At 43.4% G+C, this 14,580-nt stretch overlaps 1 protein-coding gene across 11 annotated transcripts in view; it reads left to right on the top strand.

The window, feature by feature from the left end:
• The window catches only part of BTRC (beta-transducin repeat containing E3 ubiquitin protein ligase), a 112,095-nt gene that overhangs the window by 11,254 nt on the left and 86,261 nt on the right, over window positions 1–14,580 (top strand). For 4 of the 11 annotated variants that reach the window (XM_052676717.1, XM_052676722.1, XM_052676720.1 and 1 more), the window contains exon 2: window positions 4,616–4,684. The exons of 6 other annotated variants lie outside the window; for them this stretch is intronic. In XM_052676717.1, the coding sequence (XP_052532677.1) occupies window positions 4,616–4,684 (69 nt within the window). Of the gene's footprint in view, window positions 1–4,615; window positions 4,685–13,334; window positions 13,455–14,580 lie in introns of those variants that run through there. One more of the 11 variants, XM_052676718.1, reaches the window with a different exon arrangement.

Raw genomic sequence — 14,580 nt, forward strand, 5'->3', positions numbered from 1 at the left:
GCAAGCTGTGAGCTCAGGCAGCCAACCAACTCGTTGCCTCCGCTTATTCTCAGAAATCTTGCGGACGGCACGCTTAAATCTTAGCGGCATCAGACCTGATAACAGAATCGCATACAGGATTTCAGAGTCTCCAGTCTCTGTCCCCTTATGTAGAGCACTGACAATGGAATGGGATATTTAGCTGGGCTGTGAGATGGTATGTTATGCAGTAGGAATTTATTGCTGTAATGCATACAAAGTCATTAACAAGTTCTGTGCCGCAGGGGGTACTTTCCTTTTCTATGAAAATCACTGCAGCTGGACAACCCTTGGTGCAAGTGGCCGTGCCCTCCCATGTCAGTGACTGACAGATCTAATTCTGCCTTTGTAGCCGAGAGCCCGTTAGTTAATGGAGTTTTGAATATCGGTACTCAGAGGCAACCATCAGAGTACTACAATGCATTATTCCTCTTATTCAGTTGGTATTTATCCAGGAAGGTGTTATATCTAATGAATGCAATGTTATCTTCAAATAAATTCCTGCGTGTGGGTCATAATTTAAAAGAAATGAAAATTTAAGTAGCCTTACAGTTGCTTTGCAGTGGCAGAGAGAGATGGGTTTAGCTTGCCTGTTTGAATGGTACGTGATGGAAACCCAGAGTCAGTGTCCTCTCTGAGGGAAAGGGAAGCATTATGGGTTATATGATCAGATTAATAAAATCCTTAGTGCATATGTATATTTCATACACGTCCTGTCTTTCCCTCTATATCTTCTTGCATGGAGGCAGATAAAATGGAGAGGTAGCAGTACTGCCTTGCCAATAACAGAGTAGGTTTCACTTTATAATTACCGTACTGACATATTTATCCTTCCTCATGGAAGTGAAGATGCAGATATTTAAGAACCCTTCTTGCACAAAAAAGCCCAATTTCCGCTCAGCACTTAATTAGCACTTGTTTATGACACGGCATCTGATTTGATTTTCAAAACAAATTGCACAGTAAAGAGGCTGATATTTAAACTGTATAGTAACCAAAGCTCCAGCTGTGACTCAAATATTGTAAGCCTTCAGGGGTTGTGTTTAGGTCTAGAAAATAGGAACTCAGGCCTGTAATTAAATGTCCTCCAGAAATCAGCCTTTGTCGGGAAGGAAAGAGGCACCACTGAATTTCAAATTGCTGACTTGTTCTCAGAAATCATTCTGTTGTTCTAGGCCTTGCTGGGGACTGCAGAAATCAAATGGATTAAAAAGAAGAGTAGATGGCTAAAGGAACAGTGCCAGTTAAGTGTTGAAGGAGAAAAGATCAGAGCATTAGCAGTTAGAGTGCTTTCCAAGTTAGCCCTGTGATCGCCTTCCTCAGGAAGTGGGTACTGGAAAAGAGCAAACTGACCCCAGCAACCCAGCATCTTGTTGTGGAAAATGCTGGAGCAGACACTAAGGAAAAAAAAAACTTCTTATGGTACTGTAATCATGAGCATAAACAGTGTGTGCTCATGAAAATCCAAAAATGAGAAGGTCTTGTTGGGCAATTGTGGTGTTGATAGAACTGCCTTGAATGGATCGTAACCACAGAAGACTGTACAGTTGACTGATAAAACAGCACAACTTTCCAGCAAGGTCAGCATTCCAGATCTTGTAGAGGCTGGGAGAAGAGGAGGGGCAGGTTTGTGATTTCTTTCTTTTTTTTTTGTATTGACTGATAACATGTGGATTTCTGTTGTGTCATTCACAGTTGTAGTGTGAATGTGTCTGCTGTCAATGGGGTACAGAAATCTGGAAAGCTTTAACCAGGTGTACTTATTTGTTTGTGCCAAAGAGGACATTCCTGGGTCGTTCACAGCGTGCCTGTAGAAAGGCCACAGAAGCTCAAAATTTGGGAGGCTGGTTGTAAAATGAAGTTTAGCCAATGAGGAGAGCGTTTGAATTAAGTGCTGATAAATCAACTCCAGAGATTTTAATGAGGTTACACTTTTCCATCAGTAATTGCATTGGCTGTGAATGGAGGCTCACTTGGATGTGTGTCCTGCTTCAGTGGAGCAGGCAGCAGCATACAGCAGTCACACACCTTGCACTGACTGCTTCTCTTCTGGATGAGGATAAGCTTATCAAATGTAGAGAAGACATGCTGCAGTGAGGGGGTTTGCAGACATGGCAGTGGGCCTTAGTTTCTCCTGTTTGTGTATTTAACTGGCCAGTGTTGAAAAACAGAGTTTACAATTAGTGCTCATCTGCTGAAAGGCCTGATTACTCTTATTGCTAATGCTCAGGCACTAACTGGAAGGAGCTGGTGTTAGCAGGAGTTGTATAAATGCAGTGCTATCTTTGTTGTTGCAGGCACTTCTGCATGCGAGTAATCCTGTTAATGGCAAAAGATTTGTTAATTTACTTGCGTGTTTACAGGGCTGGGATCTTCAAATTAAATGGTTTAAATCATTCTTAAATCAATTACTCAAACTACTCCAGGCTGATGGGCTTTACAGACGTTAAGCAGCCTGCCAGTCCTAAGAGAAAGCTTTGCTGTTATCCTCTAATTTCCAGGCTAGGGGGCTGAAGTGGGGGAAGAAGAAAGGCGATTTTCCCCAGATACGTGGGTGAACCTGGGCAGGTCCCAGACTGGTGTTTGGGTCTCTTTACTCCTGACACTGGGATTTAACCAAAAGCTTTTTATTTCTCCTTATTTATGAAGGTTTTTTTTTTTCCTTTAACTCCTTCCAGATAGGGGGTACCATGCTGTGCAACTTTCACAGAGCAACTGGAGCACTTGAGCCAGATGTGAAGCATGGCTTTCTATAGGGGTCTTGCTAGATATGTCACACATTAGTTTCTTCCATTTTCAAAGCACGTAGAAATGTCAGCAGCTCCTCCCAGCAAACCTGTGAGGTGGGTTAAATAAGTGTTGTCCTCATTTTACAGCAGTAGAGAGACTAACCACCCATGAAGTCGGTGTTGAACTAAGGATTAGGATGCTTCTAGCTGTGCTAGAGGTCCCCTAAAACGTACTCTGTTGATGTGTTAGGCACTGGAAGCACTCAGCGGGTGAGTGCCATAACCAGGATGTACTTGACTCTAATTTATCAGCTCAGTGGTGGTTACTGAAATTCAACTTTAACTCAGATTCCTGGCTGGGACACCAGGGCATAATCTTCCTACTGTTTTGAAAGATTTAGGAGAATTTAAATTTGAACTGGAGAGAAGCAAATCGAAGTGCGTTTTGAGGTCTGTATCCGGACTTTTCTTGGGAGGCAAGATTTTAGTACGTTCTAATTCGTGTTTTTATTTCAAATTCCCAGGCTGAACAGCTTCCTGCCCATAGCTGTGAATGTTCAGCATTCAGGTCACATGTTTTTCCTCTCTAACAATTCTTATTTTCAGTGTTTGTGGACACAGTTTGTGCAAACTAAATATACTGTATGGACGCAAGGGTGGGTGAAGTTTAAATCATCTTGAATAGGTCTGTCCTGAAAATGAGAGATGTTTGCAGCTTTCTAGAAGGAGCAACGGGGGCACACATCTGTTGGTTTGGAGGAGAACTGCCACGAATTAAGAAAAGGGATTGTGAAATAATTCAAGAGTAAGAAAGATGGGGGATTTGGTGTCTGATGATCTCCTGCCTGGTCCTGTTGCTCAGATATGATTTTAATTTCTAAGCATCCCCCTTTTTTTTTTGATTGGGGTGGGGGATAGGCACAGCTGAATCTGCTTAGTTTTGTGAGTATTGAGAGTCTTTGAACATTATGTCAGGGAATATTATGTTAGGGAAAGCTTAATTTGGTGGGTTTTTTTTTTTTTTTTTTTTTTAAGTTGTAAATTATGCTTTTTGTTTTGTACTTCCAGAGCAATTGGGTGTCTTGCTTTGGTCTCAACCTGATAAGGCATAGAATCAATAAACGGGGGAAGAGGTTACGTTTGTCCATCAGTTTGAATCATACTTTCTGACAGCATGTCAGTGTAGTTTCCTGATAGTCCATGCTGAGGCTGCACCTTTCAGAGCTGCCCCATAATCTCCACATTGTCCACTGTTGTGTCTGACCGTGTTGAGGGTAGTGGCACTAAGGACACACAGCCTGACTGTTGTTTCCATACCATGGAGCACTGGAACAGGCTGCCCAGGGAGGCTGTGGAGTCTCCTTCTCTGGAGATGTTCAAGACCTGCCTGGATGCCGACCTGTGCGACCTGCTGTAGGGAACCTGCTTTGGCAGGGGGTTGGACTCGATGATCTCTGGAGGTCCCTTCCAACCCCTACAATTCTGTGATTCTGTGATGTGGTGTTATGAAGTGGCCAAAGCATTAATGATGGTAGGTGCTAATACTACATCCACAACAGGTTGTGCTTATCCAGGTGCATTTCTGGGGGAATTCAAAAGAAATACCTGTATATACTGAGCTGGAATGTAAAATGGTGGAAATGGTTTAAAAATAAGTAAATAGATAAATAATGTAGTGGTGAATTTGCTAGGAAAGTGTTGCTAAAGCAGCTGTTACCAGAGGCAGCAAACAAGAGGTAACATGGGAACCAAACTGTCATATGTGGCTTTAGAAAATCTGCATTGTTTAAAATGCTCCAGAATTTAGTTGTAGGTTAGCTAGGTCCTGGTGTAAAAGGAGGTCTCTCTTTATGTCTATTCTCTCCTAGCCCCGAATACACATGCCAAAAGATGGATTCCAACTTATATCTTCTGGATACCAAGCATGGCTAAAGCAGGTTGGACTGTATTATTGTTATTCATCTCATGTGAGGGACTGTGTTGGACACCTGTGCTTGTCTCATTAGTGAAGTACATAAATGAGGGTATAATGAAGTTACGGTGCCATGTTAGCTGATACCCTTCATAGCCATCACTGTTTTGTGTTTGTGCATGCTGTGTTTGTATAACATTTCCTCACCGGTCTCATGAATGCGCACCTCCTGTAAATAAGAGTTCAAAAAGCAGCCACCTGAAAGCAAAAAGGGTCACAGTTGGAAAAGAAATCTGCAGCAACAGCTCAAATTACAGAATTAAAATGGGCCTTCAAACACAAAGCTGCATGGCGGTGGTGCTGGTAATAATGGGGAGGGCAATGGGTTAAAACACGAGAGGATTGCATCCAGCACCATTCAGATCTGCCTGGCTGGAACAAGCACGGACACTGGCTCACATCACATACCAATTGTGCTGTTTGACACAGTCTGACACTGCGGGGACTCCCTGCTCAGGAGCGGCCCAGCTCTATATTGCTCTGCTGTTATTAAAGGCCAGCCTTTAGATGTCTCAGCAGTCTGCCGCGAGCGATTGCTGTCAGCTTTTTCACTTCTGTGAGTGAAAAATCCCCCTTCAGAAAAAAAAAAGAGCTTAATTTACAAATTGCTTGTATCAATCTCTCCATCATATGTGGATCTTCACAAGAGAAGCTGGCGTCCTTTGGAACACACGGCTTAAAGTTGCTGGTGTAGTAGAAAGCCAGAATGGTTGTGTTGTTATGGCAACAACAACGGGAAATATGAAAACAGCACGGAGAAGCCGCATCCTGTTGTCGTGGCAACTGGAGTTGTGGAAATGATGAAAAGTGGCGGTGAAAGGATCTATGGTGCTGTGAGCCCGGCACAGACAAAGAGACAAGTCACCTGTGTGGGGCGGGAGAGGATTAGGAACAACAGCAGCATTAAGCCTTAAAGCACAAGAGTTTCATTGCAGGTGCTAACAGGATGGCTTCGGCTCTCCCCAGCCTTCTCTCCTCCAAGTACTATCGGTAACTTGTTTGTGCAAGTTGCTTGCTGCCGTCAGCTTATGTTGACTTCTGGGAAGCTGAGACGAGCTGGAGCGCTTACAGAAGGTTGGGCGTTGAATCCCATGCTGTGTTTGCAAACCATTGCTTTGGCTGAGAGATGTACCACGAAGGTGAAGTGGTTTGGAGCTTCCCTCTGCCTGGAAGTCCCACACTGCTGAAGGTCAGCTGGGACACTGCAGCCAATGCCTTCCTGATTTCAGCTTTGCTGAGCTGGAGGCACAGCGTCTCGGAGGGATCCCAGTTCTGCAATTAATGTCTCTCAGAACTCAAGTTTGTTGACCTATGGGGCATAGTGTCAGTCCTTCTTATGTGGCAGGCTGAGAGAACAATAGAGAGAACATTGTGTGCTCTTCTGATTTTTAATTCAAAGGCAAACAGACGTGCATCAGTTCTTACTATGTTTGTTACCAATGCTCTGTCTGATGCAGGTGGAAAATAGGCATTTTTGCCTCTGAAAAATGCTCAGGGAAAAAAAAAAAACAAAACAACAACAAAACAAAATGCTCAGAGATCTTCACATTAGACAGTCTGAAATAATAAAAGAACTTACACGTTCCTTATACTTCTCTGTGTAGCTGCTTTCCTTTTGATTTTGTGTTTGCTGTTATTGGTTCTAAAGCCTTTGACTTGTATATCCTTACTCCTCCTTGATCCAGCAGAAGTTATAAACCTGAGCTCGTGTCACGAGCAGATGCTGTCTTGGAAATAGCTCTACTATTCTAATTTCAGTGCTGCGATTTCACTGCAGGAAGTGTATGGGTAAGGGAGTTGGTACAAAGCGTGGCAATTTTTGATCAAAAGGAGGAGCTCTGATAAGCTTAGAATTTTTGAGGTCAGAATGATTTGATTTAGGAGATGCGTCCAAAGGCCCTACCTGTAAGAGTCTTAAAGCCGTGTCTGGAAAGAAAACCACTTTGGTTTATTTAAAAGCAGTAATCTACATATGCATGCAGATGGAATGGTGTCTATGCATCAGACTTATCCCTTCTGGTGTCTGTTTGTGTTTTTAACAGGATTCTAACGTAATGATTTTTTTTTTTCCTCTGCATAGCTGAGTATTGATCTGCTGCCTGGCTTATACAGAATACGAGAAGTATCCCAATAACACAGTGTATTAATGTGAGCTAAAAGCAGCTTGTGTTACAGATGAGGTGGAGGAAGATGGAGTTCTGCAAGACTGGACATATACAATAAATATCCATAAAACTGACAATTTTATCTAAAAACAGTGCTGGCTGGATTTGCGTATTCTCAGCCTGCTCAAATAGGAGATAATAGTTGAACACTACCTGAGCATGGGTCGCCCACACTGATGTTGTTACCCTCTGCCCTTTCATGGCAGCTTTTTGTGTTTAACGTTGCTGTGCTGCAGTGCAGAGCTGCGTTGTGCTCACATGTGGGCTGGAGGAAGCACAATACCGGCGGCCAGCAGCGTGTGTTGCTTTAAGAAAGGGGTTTTAAGGAAAGCTCTTTTTACTCCAGCAGTTTGCTGCGAGTTTATCCCTTACAAAAAGGTGAACACCTGCAGTTATTTTGTTCAGCCTTGAGCTTCATTTCATCCTGTCTTCAAACGGCAGCACTGTGCTGCTGGCAGCCCGTAACATCCCATCACAGATGCTGACCCTGTGAAGACAAGCTGCAATTGACTTCTGAGGGGAGGGGGGATTTTTGTCTGGGACTCGATCAATAAGACATGACAATCCAATTCTATATTATATTGATGCCTTCTGTGGTTTAAGCTAAAGTATGAAATTGGGCAAATTAGGCTCTTAATTAGCTGAAACACTTACAAAACATTATTTTGATTACATAAACGAGGAATTTTAAAGCATCATTTTAAGTGGCTTGTGAAAGAGAATCCCTTCCCTCATACACTGTTGTGAGCAAGTACACATCACCCAAGATACATAATATAATGCGTTCATCTGAGACTTTCTGCTTCCCGGTGTCTTTTGGAGTAGAATTTTTAGAGCCAAGTTATGAACCTATAAATGTGTTTTATGCTGGAAATTCTTGGTGCTGCCTTTGCTGGACTGGGACCTGCAAAGGCCGCTATGATCAAACAGGGCACCTAAGATATTAACAGCCTGTGTTTCAGTCAAGTCAGCTGGGAAACAGAGTGTAAAACCATGACCAGGCTGAAAACAGGATTACTGCATTAGAACTGCTCTTCCCCAGTTTAAAAACATGCAATGGCTGGAAATATTTTCTTTTAGTAGTTCTGTCATTGGGTGTCTCCTCTGCAACTTCAAAGGTGTGTATTCTGGTTCTGATGGTTCTGTGTGCTGTTTATGATTCAGACAGTAATCCCTCGGATGGGAAGTAGGAGCACGTTTGCATTCTGCAGTTCCTAATTAATGTTTGGCATTCTGATAGTACTTGGGGAGTGCCAAGCGCCGCGCAGACAGGAGCGTTTTGGGGAGAAGGGGTAATGTGATGTGTGCATAACTTAGTAGTAATTGTCAGAGATTTTAAAGGATTATGCAAAACCACGGGTGGAGGAAAAATCTGTCAAACTCCCATTTCTCCATCTCTCCACCAGCATAGGATTTTTCTCCGCGTGTTTTGAGCGGGAACTACAGACCTGGCTGATGGAAGTGTCCCAAGCTGGGAAGGCTTCCACTCAATCTTAAAGTTGGCTTGAGGGATTTTTTTTTTTTCCTTTTTAACCTTGTAGGTGTTGAGGTTCAGTGCTGGTTAAGCAGTTGGTGTTGTGGCTCTTTCTGCTTTTTGTCACAAAGGCGGTGATTTGCTGTCGCTGCCTTCTGCTCAACTCCCTGCTGTATGTTTGTGTTTCAGAGCCAGAGCACCCAGGTCTGTGGCACCTCTCAAGTGGGCAGGCGTGGAGCTGAGGGCCCTGTTACTCGTTACCCAAGCTCATGCAGTGAACATGGTCCAAGAATTGGGTTTTCAAGTTTGCTGAACCTCAGGCTGTCTTATCCTCTCCCGTGTCTTGTGGCATAGGGTGACTTTAAATTGTTAGAAATGGTGACAAAGTCAGGTTTTGGATGTGATGTTGCCTAACAGCAACTTTTTCTACTCTAAACTAGACCAAAAGCATCTCCATCGTCAGCTTTTGGAGAGCTGTTAAACTTAGGCCTTGCTGGGATTGGTTTCAGTGCATTTGGGTAGGTCTCGCTTTTAAGAACGCGCTTGTTGCTCAAAGGAGCACACGCAAGTCCCTACCTGTTCCACTCCACCAAGAAGGGTATGGCATCTGATTCAAAGCTTTGCAGGTGCACTAGTTTATATATGTATCAGCTTTGTGGATTAAAGAGCTGTAATTATGAAAACATCAGTATTGTCTGGTTCAGGTATGATCTACGTGAATTCCCTCCAGCACTTGGCAGCTGAGGATCTTGCACACCTCCTAGCTGGGAAGCAAGCTCCTCTTTAGGGCAAGTAAGTTCTGCTACTCTTGAATCCCAGAATCCCTCAACAAAGCCAGTAACCGCTCCTTGGGGAAAACGTTTCTTCACAAACATTCTCCTAAAAGCCCTGATTTGATCCTCCCAGATCCTGTTCAGGTAAGAAGATATTTGGACGATCTGAATATGTAAACTCCCATATATTTGATATTTAAGAGTAGTTAGTGAACTGGAATCTCTTGTAAAAAGTTACTGTAAGCGAGGGAGTTAGCAGAAAATTAGAGGAGAGTTTGCATAATATGCACGTTCAGGGAAAGCTACTGCACAATTATATGAGAAGTGGGAGGCTAAAGGCAAAGGGATCCTTCCCAGTGCTGTGAGCTGCTTGTGCACTGCAGAGCTTGCAGAATGCACTGAGCCCAGAGCCACAGTGTGAGAGGGGAAACCTCTGCACTGAATTCAGTGGTGTGTGCAGGTGTGAGCCTGATACCTGAGATGTTTGGGGTATGAGAAGAATGCTATGCTTGAGCCGTGCCAGTGTGCTTCACCATCTGATTTGTGAGATCTCCTTGTTCTAAAGAGCGATCCTGTGTTCCAGGAGCACATCTTCAGTCTTCTGAAAGTGAGGAATTGGGTTAGTGGAGTGCTTCAAGGTCCTGTAAATGGCTCAGTGGCTTATTACAACAATACAGGAACACAAGCCACTTTGGATGGTCCTTGTACGTATTTGTGGAAATGTGACCAAAGTATTTGAGCGCGGCAGAAGCTGAGAAATTGTTGGAAGCCATGGTTGTGAGGGCAAACACGCGTTGCCCAACACAGGTGTGGTGCAGCATCTTCCAGCTGGAAGTGCTGAGGGGCTCATGGAGGCATGGGCTGTGCTAAAGGGCTTCTGCAGTTCCCTTTGTTTTGTAACTTCATCTTCTTACTATGGAAAAGCCACCATGAAGGCAGTGATAAAGGCAGTCAGAACTATCTCAATGTGCAGGGAACAGGGACCTGCACATGTGTGCAGGTGTGAGGTGTGTGAGCTTTTTTTCTTGGCAGCTGTTTTTGGCTTAATCAAGGCTCACAGCTTTTCATGTCTTTTTCTTATTTTCAACTGGAAAAAAAAAATACAAAAAGAACTTTATCCAAAAGTTATAAAAGTATTAATTTGCTCTGAGCCAGGCTGGTCTCTTTGGTAAGTTCATAATTAGAATCACAGAATCATAGAGTTAGGCAGGAATTTTTTTTTTTAAATGGGTATTTTTGTCTCTCAGGTATATAAGTGCTGCACAACTGGTGAATCTGTATTCATATGTTGAGGGGGTTTAAAGGCATATTATTTACACAATTCACTGAAATGGCTCCTCTGGAAGCCGGATGGCTCTGTCGTGTAATTACGTATTTACTGTGCCTTGTATCCACTGTTTGGATAGGGGGAAGAAAGGAAAAAAAAGCAAAGACCCACAAAAATCTACTAAAATAAAATAAAAGGTGTTTTTTTTTTTTTTTTTTTTGAAGTTATATCGTAGAACTTAGCCCATAGGATCCAGTGCCAATCAAGCTAAAAAATAGAATGTGTTTGGCAGACTTTGAAAGTATGCAAATGGCACTGGGAGGTGCTTTTTTTTCCTATTTTTCTATCTATATCATGTGTTTAATTGAACTAATACGTATCTGAACGGCAGAGGGGAAATGTACAGGGTCCCATAAGTGAGAGGTTGAAAAGTGGAGCAAAGAAATGAGCCAAAATGACTTTTTAGCAAGAAGCACATTCCTGGGGTTGGATTTCATGACACCTGCATTTGTATTGTAAATAGCAGCCCCCTGCTCTGATACATTTCATACGATGTGTTGCATTCTGTGGTGACAGGAATAGTGCCTGCTGGCACAAGGTGGAAGTGATGTGTTGCATTTTTGGCTTTGGCTTAGTTAAATATGTGGCCAAAAAAAACCGTAGTAAGAGGAGCTGAGTGGGAGTGAGGAGTGTGGGGCTTGCTTCTGCTTTCTGCAGGACATTGGAACTAATTGTGGCTGTTAAGAATCCTCCTAACATCTGGGTGTTGATGTGATGAAGCGTGGTATGGGATCAGCATTCCTAAGGAGTACTGCCTGTGTTTGGATCGTGGACAGCGTGAGGAAACAGTGTCATGAGAGCCTTTTGAGGAGAACTGTACCTCACAGCCATCCAGTGATGGAAATAAGAAACAGGAAAGACCTGTCTCCTCACATCAAGCCAAGGGCTGGATTAGTATGGCGTGTTTGTTTTATTGCTGTGGACCAGTAGAATTTCTACTTCTTGGCCTTTTGTCTCAGTTTTAGTAATAAGTACTTGTTTCTCTCTGTGCCGTGTTATCCAGTTCCCTCTTTGTGATCAGTGGGGCCAACCTGCAAAAGCCCCATTTCTCTCAGTTTTTAAACCATTCATCTTGTCAGCGTGTCGTATTCTACTTGTGTTCCTTCATGGAAATGTGTGAACAGGATCTGAATTACCATCTCCTAAGAGAAGCAGAAATAGTATTGGTTTTTCTTCAGAGTTGAACACTGGATGCTGTGCTAGAAGGGGAGTAATTCTGAACTAGGAAAGGACTGAGATAGGTGTGGCTAGCAGCTGCAATGAGCATCGGGTACAGGTGCTGAAAAAATCAGCAATTAGGGAAAAAAAATGATTTCCTTTCTGGCTTTGCCACTGACCAGTTGAGAAGTGCACAAATGTTTGTTATATTGACTGTAAAGCAAAGGCGTTGTGGGTATGTGAAATGCATTGTGAGTGCAGAGTTCAGCAGTGCATAGTAGTTTGTTGCCCTTCGGCATGTGGAAAAGGTACGTGCTTAAAAGACATTCATGCTGTAGTACTCTCTAATTAAGATCTCCAAAGTGTTTATAAAGAAAATATCCTTAAGCCAGTGTTCCATTCTTGTTGCTGAGTTTAGCGCGGTGCGTTTGTGCTTTCACACCTCCTGTGTGCTGTGGTGGTTAATTGCAGTGGTCCGAGGGTTTTGGTTTTTCCCCGTGCAGAAGCACTGTTGTACAGGGGAAGGTGATGCATTTCTGACCTGTAACATAATTTACTAAAACTCTGTTAGTTACCTGTAGTATATTGTATTTGCGAAAGGCCAGAAGAGAGCAAATTTGATAAAGAACAATCTGAAATTGTAGCGTGTAATCTTGTAATGCAATAGGGAATAAACGAAGTAACCAACTCTTGGTGCTGGCAAAAGTCTCACCATCGAATGTGGGCTGAGATTTGTCTTTAGGACGTGACATAATTGGAATAGAAAGTAGACTATTAGTGGCAAACCATCCGATGTAGTAAGAAATGTTCTTGCAGTATAGTTACAAGAGTAGTTGAATAGGTTAAAATACGACTTCCCTTCAATGCAGAGTTGCTGCCCACTCAGCTCAGCCTATTTTAATTCAAAGTGCAGCAAGCCTGTGTTAATCACAAGCAGAGCAGCTGCTCCAACCTCCACCAGCAGCTGGATGCTGAACTAGCCTGAAACTCTGCTCTCTGCATTTCTGTAGTGGGAAAACATTTCAGAGGTCAAAGAATGGGACTAAAAAAAACAGTGAGGAAAAAGGAACTGTGGATTTTTGTCAATTAGTTCCCCATCTAATGCCACTTAATGCCTTTTAAAGATGCTTAGCTTTTATCAAGAATCAGCTTTGCACCTCTGCGCTGGGGTGGGCACATCAGCATCCCAGTGCCTTGCTGCGGGCCGGCCTCTGGGCTCCGAGTCTTTATTTTGAAGACTCAGTGGGCACAGAATCGAGTTGAGGAGAGGATTTTGTCAGGCAGCGTTCAGGCAGGGCCGCTCCCTCGTTTGTGGAGCTGACGGCACAGCGGTGAGCGTCCCTGTGCGCCGTGCTGGGCGGATGGGGACAGAGGCTGCTGAGATTTCCTGAGATCAGGCTGTAAATGAAGTTGTTCTGTTGGGTCACTCATCTGATTTACACACAAGCTGTTTCTCCTGAAGCACCTGGGGCCTTTTGTTCATGCTTGTGAATAAGCCTCTTTCAGTCACCAGCAGTAATTTAGAGTCTCTGCTTCCTTCAATAGGTAACAGCAAGTACAGCAGTGACATTTTCCCCCACTGCGTGTGCAACTTCACTCTTCTTTTTAACCTGGGTAACAGAGTTGTATCGCTCATACAGACTTTGTTATAGACCGGAGCAGATTGAGAAGTCATCTGAGGTGTTGGTAATTATTTACTGCGTGCTTCCCAGCTCTGCAATAATGCTGAGCAGTGGGAGTGCATGGGTGAGCAACAATACCCTCTGCAGGTGCAGGGACAATGGGCCCTCAGGATTTTCCTTTGTTACCGTGGCAATTGGAGAGGAAGGCATTACCTCGTAAGTGCCCAATCTGCTGCTCGCAGTGACTCCATCTCACTTTAGTCACGTCTCATGGAAACTTGGGGGCAAGGCAGTCTAGCATTGCTGCTAACGCAGATGTCCTCTTTTTTGCTGCCTCTCTTGCTGTGCTTCGCTCACTACAAATATTTAAAGGAAGCTCCTTCATTCGGCCAACCTACTTCAGTGACAGTCAGCTCTTTGTCATGTGACAAAACATTGAGTGAGCACAGGGAATGGGGCAGCCTGGGAGGAGGGAAGAAGTGGTTGGGGTGAAACACTGATAAACCTTTATGCACAAACCAAACGAAACCCCGGATTTATTCTTATCTTTTGAATCCTGTGATGCGTAATGGTAAATATAAGATGCTCACCTACTGAATTTGCTTTGCATCATCAGGGATACCGTGTTGTAGTTGATCCCTTTTTGTTGCCACGATGTTTTTGGAGAGCACTGATGACCGATGTAAATACATGAAGAAATTGGTGAAAAGAGTAAATGTCTGCTTCATTTCATTTATTCATTCACTTTCAAAACTGATCATCACAACAGCTGTAATAGCAGGAGTGATGCACATTACATTGCACAGAGAAAATTGCTGGCCTTTGGAAGGTTTTGTATGTGGGAGTGCATGTTTTCTGGGAGGCTGGGATGGCAGAGAAGGAGCATGGCTTGGGTGCTTGCTACAATACTGTCTGCTTTTTGCTTTTTGTCTTCAGGGAGGTGAAATGCCATAAAGCACTCAAGTTCTTGAGTTTCAGTATCTTTGTGAAGAGGTTTTAAAAAAGAAAATGAGATGGAGAATTTATTTTAAGGTCCCATAAACTTATAGAAAGCACATTTGTATAGGTTATGCTCCCCAGTGGTCTTTCAATATGGTCTTTCAATACTATTTCTGGAGCAGCAGCATAAATTGCAATAAAGTGCACTGAAGAATGTGGTGATAGGGTTAATTTCTCTGTGGCTGTCTGCACAGTGCCAAATTCTGTATGTTGGTGATCACTGTTCTGCTCAATCCAAGGTGGGTTGCACTGCTCCTACATAGCAAACTAGTGCAAGATTTTCTAGACCTCTTCAGAGCAAGAAATGGTTGCTCAAAAGGCAGCTGTCATTTCATACCCATTC

Source organism: Tympanuchus pallidicinctus, unplaced genomic scaffold, assembly GCF_026119805.1.
Source record: "Tympanuchus pallidicinctus isolate F22 unplaced genomic scaffold, pur_lepc_1.0 scaffold16, whole genome shotgun sequence".
In the NCBI taxonomy this organism is placed as follows: Eukaryota; Metazoa; Chordata; class Aves; order Galliformes; family Phasianidae; genus Tympanuchus; species Tympanuchus pallidicinctus.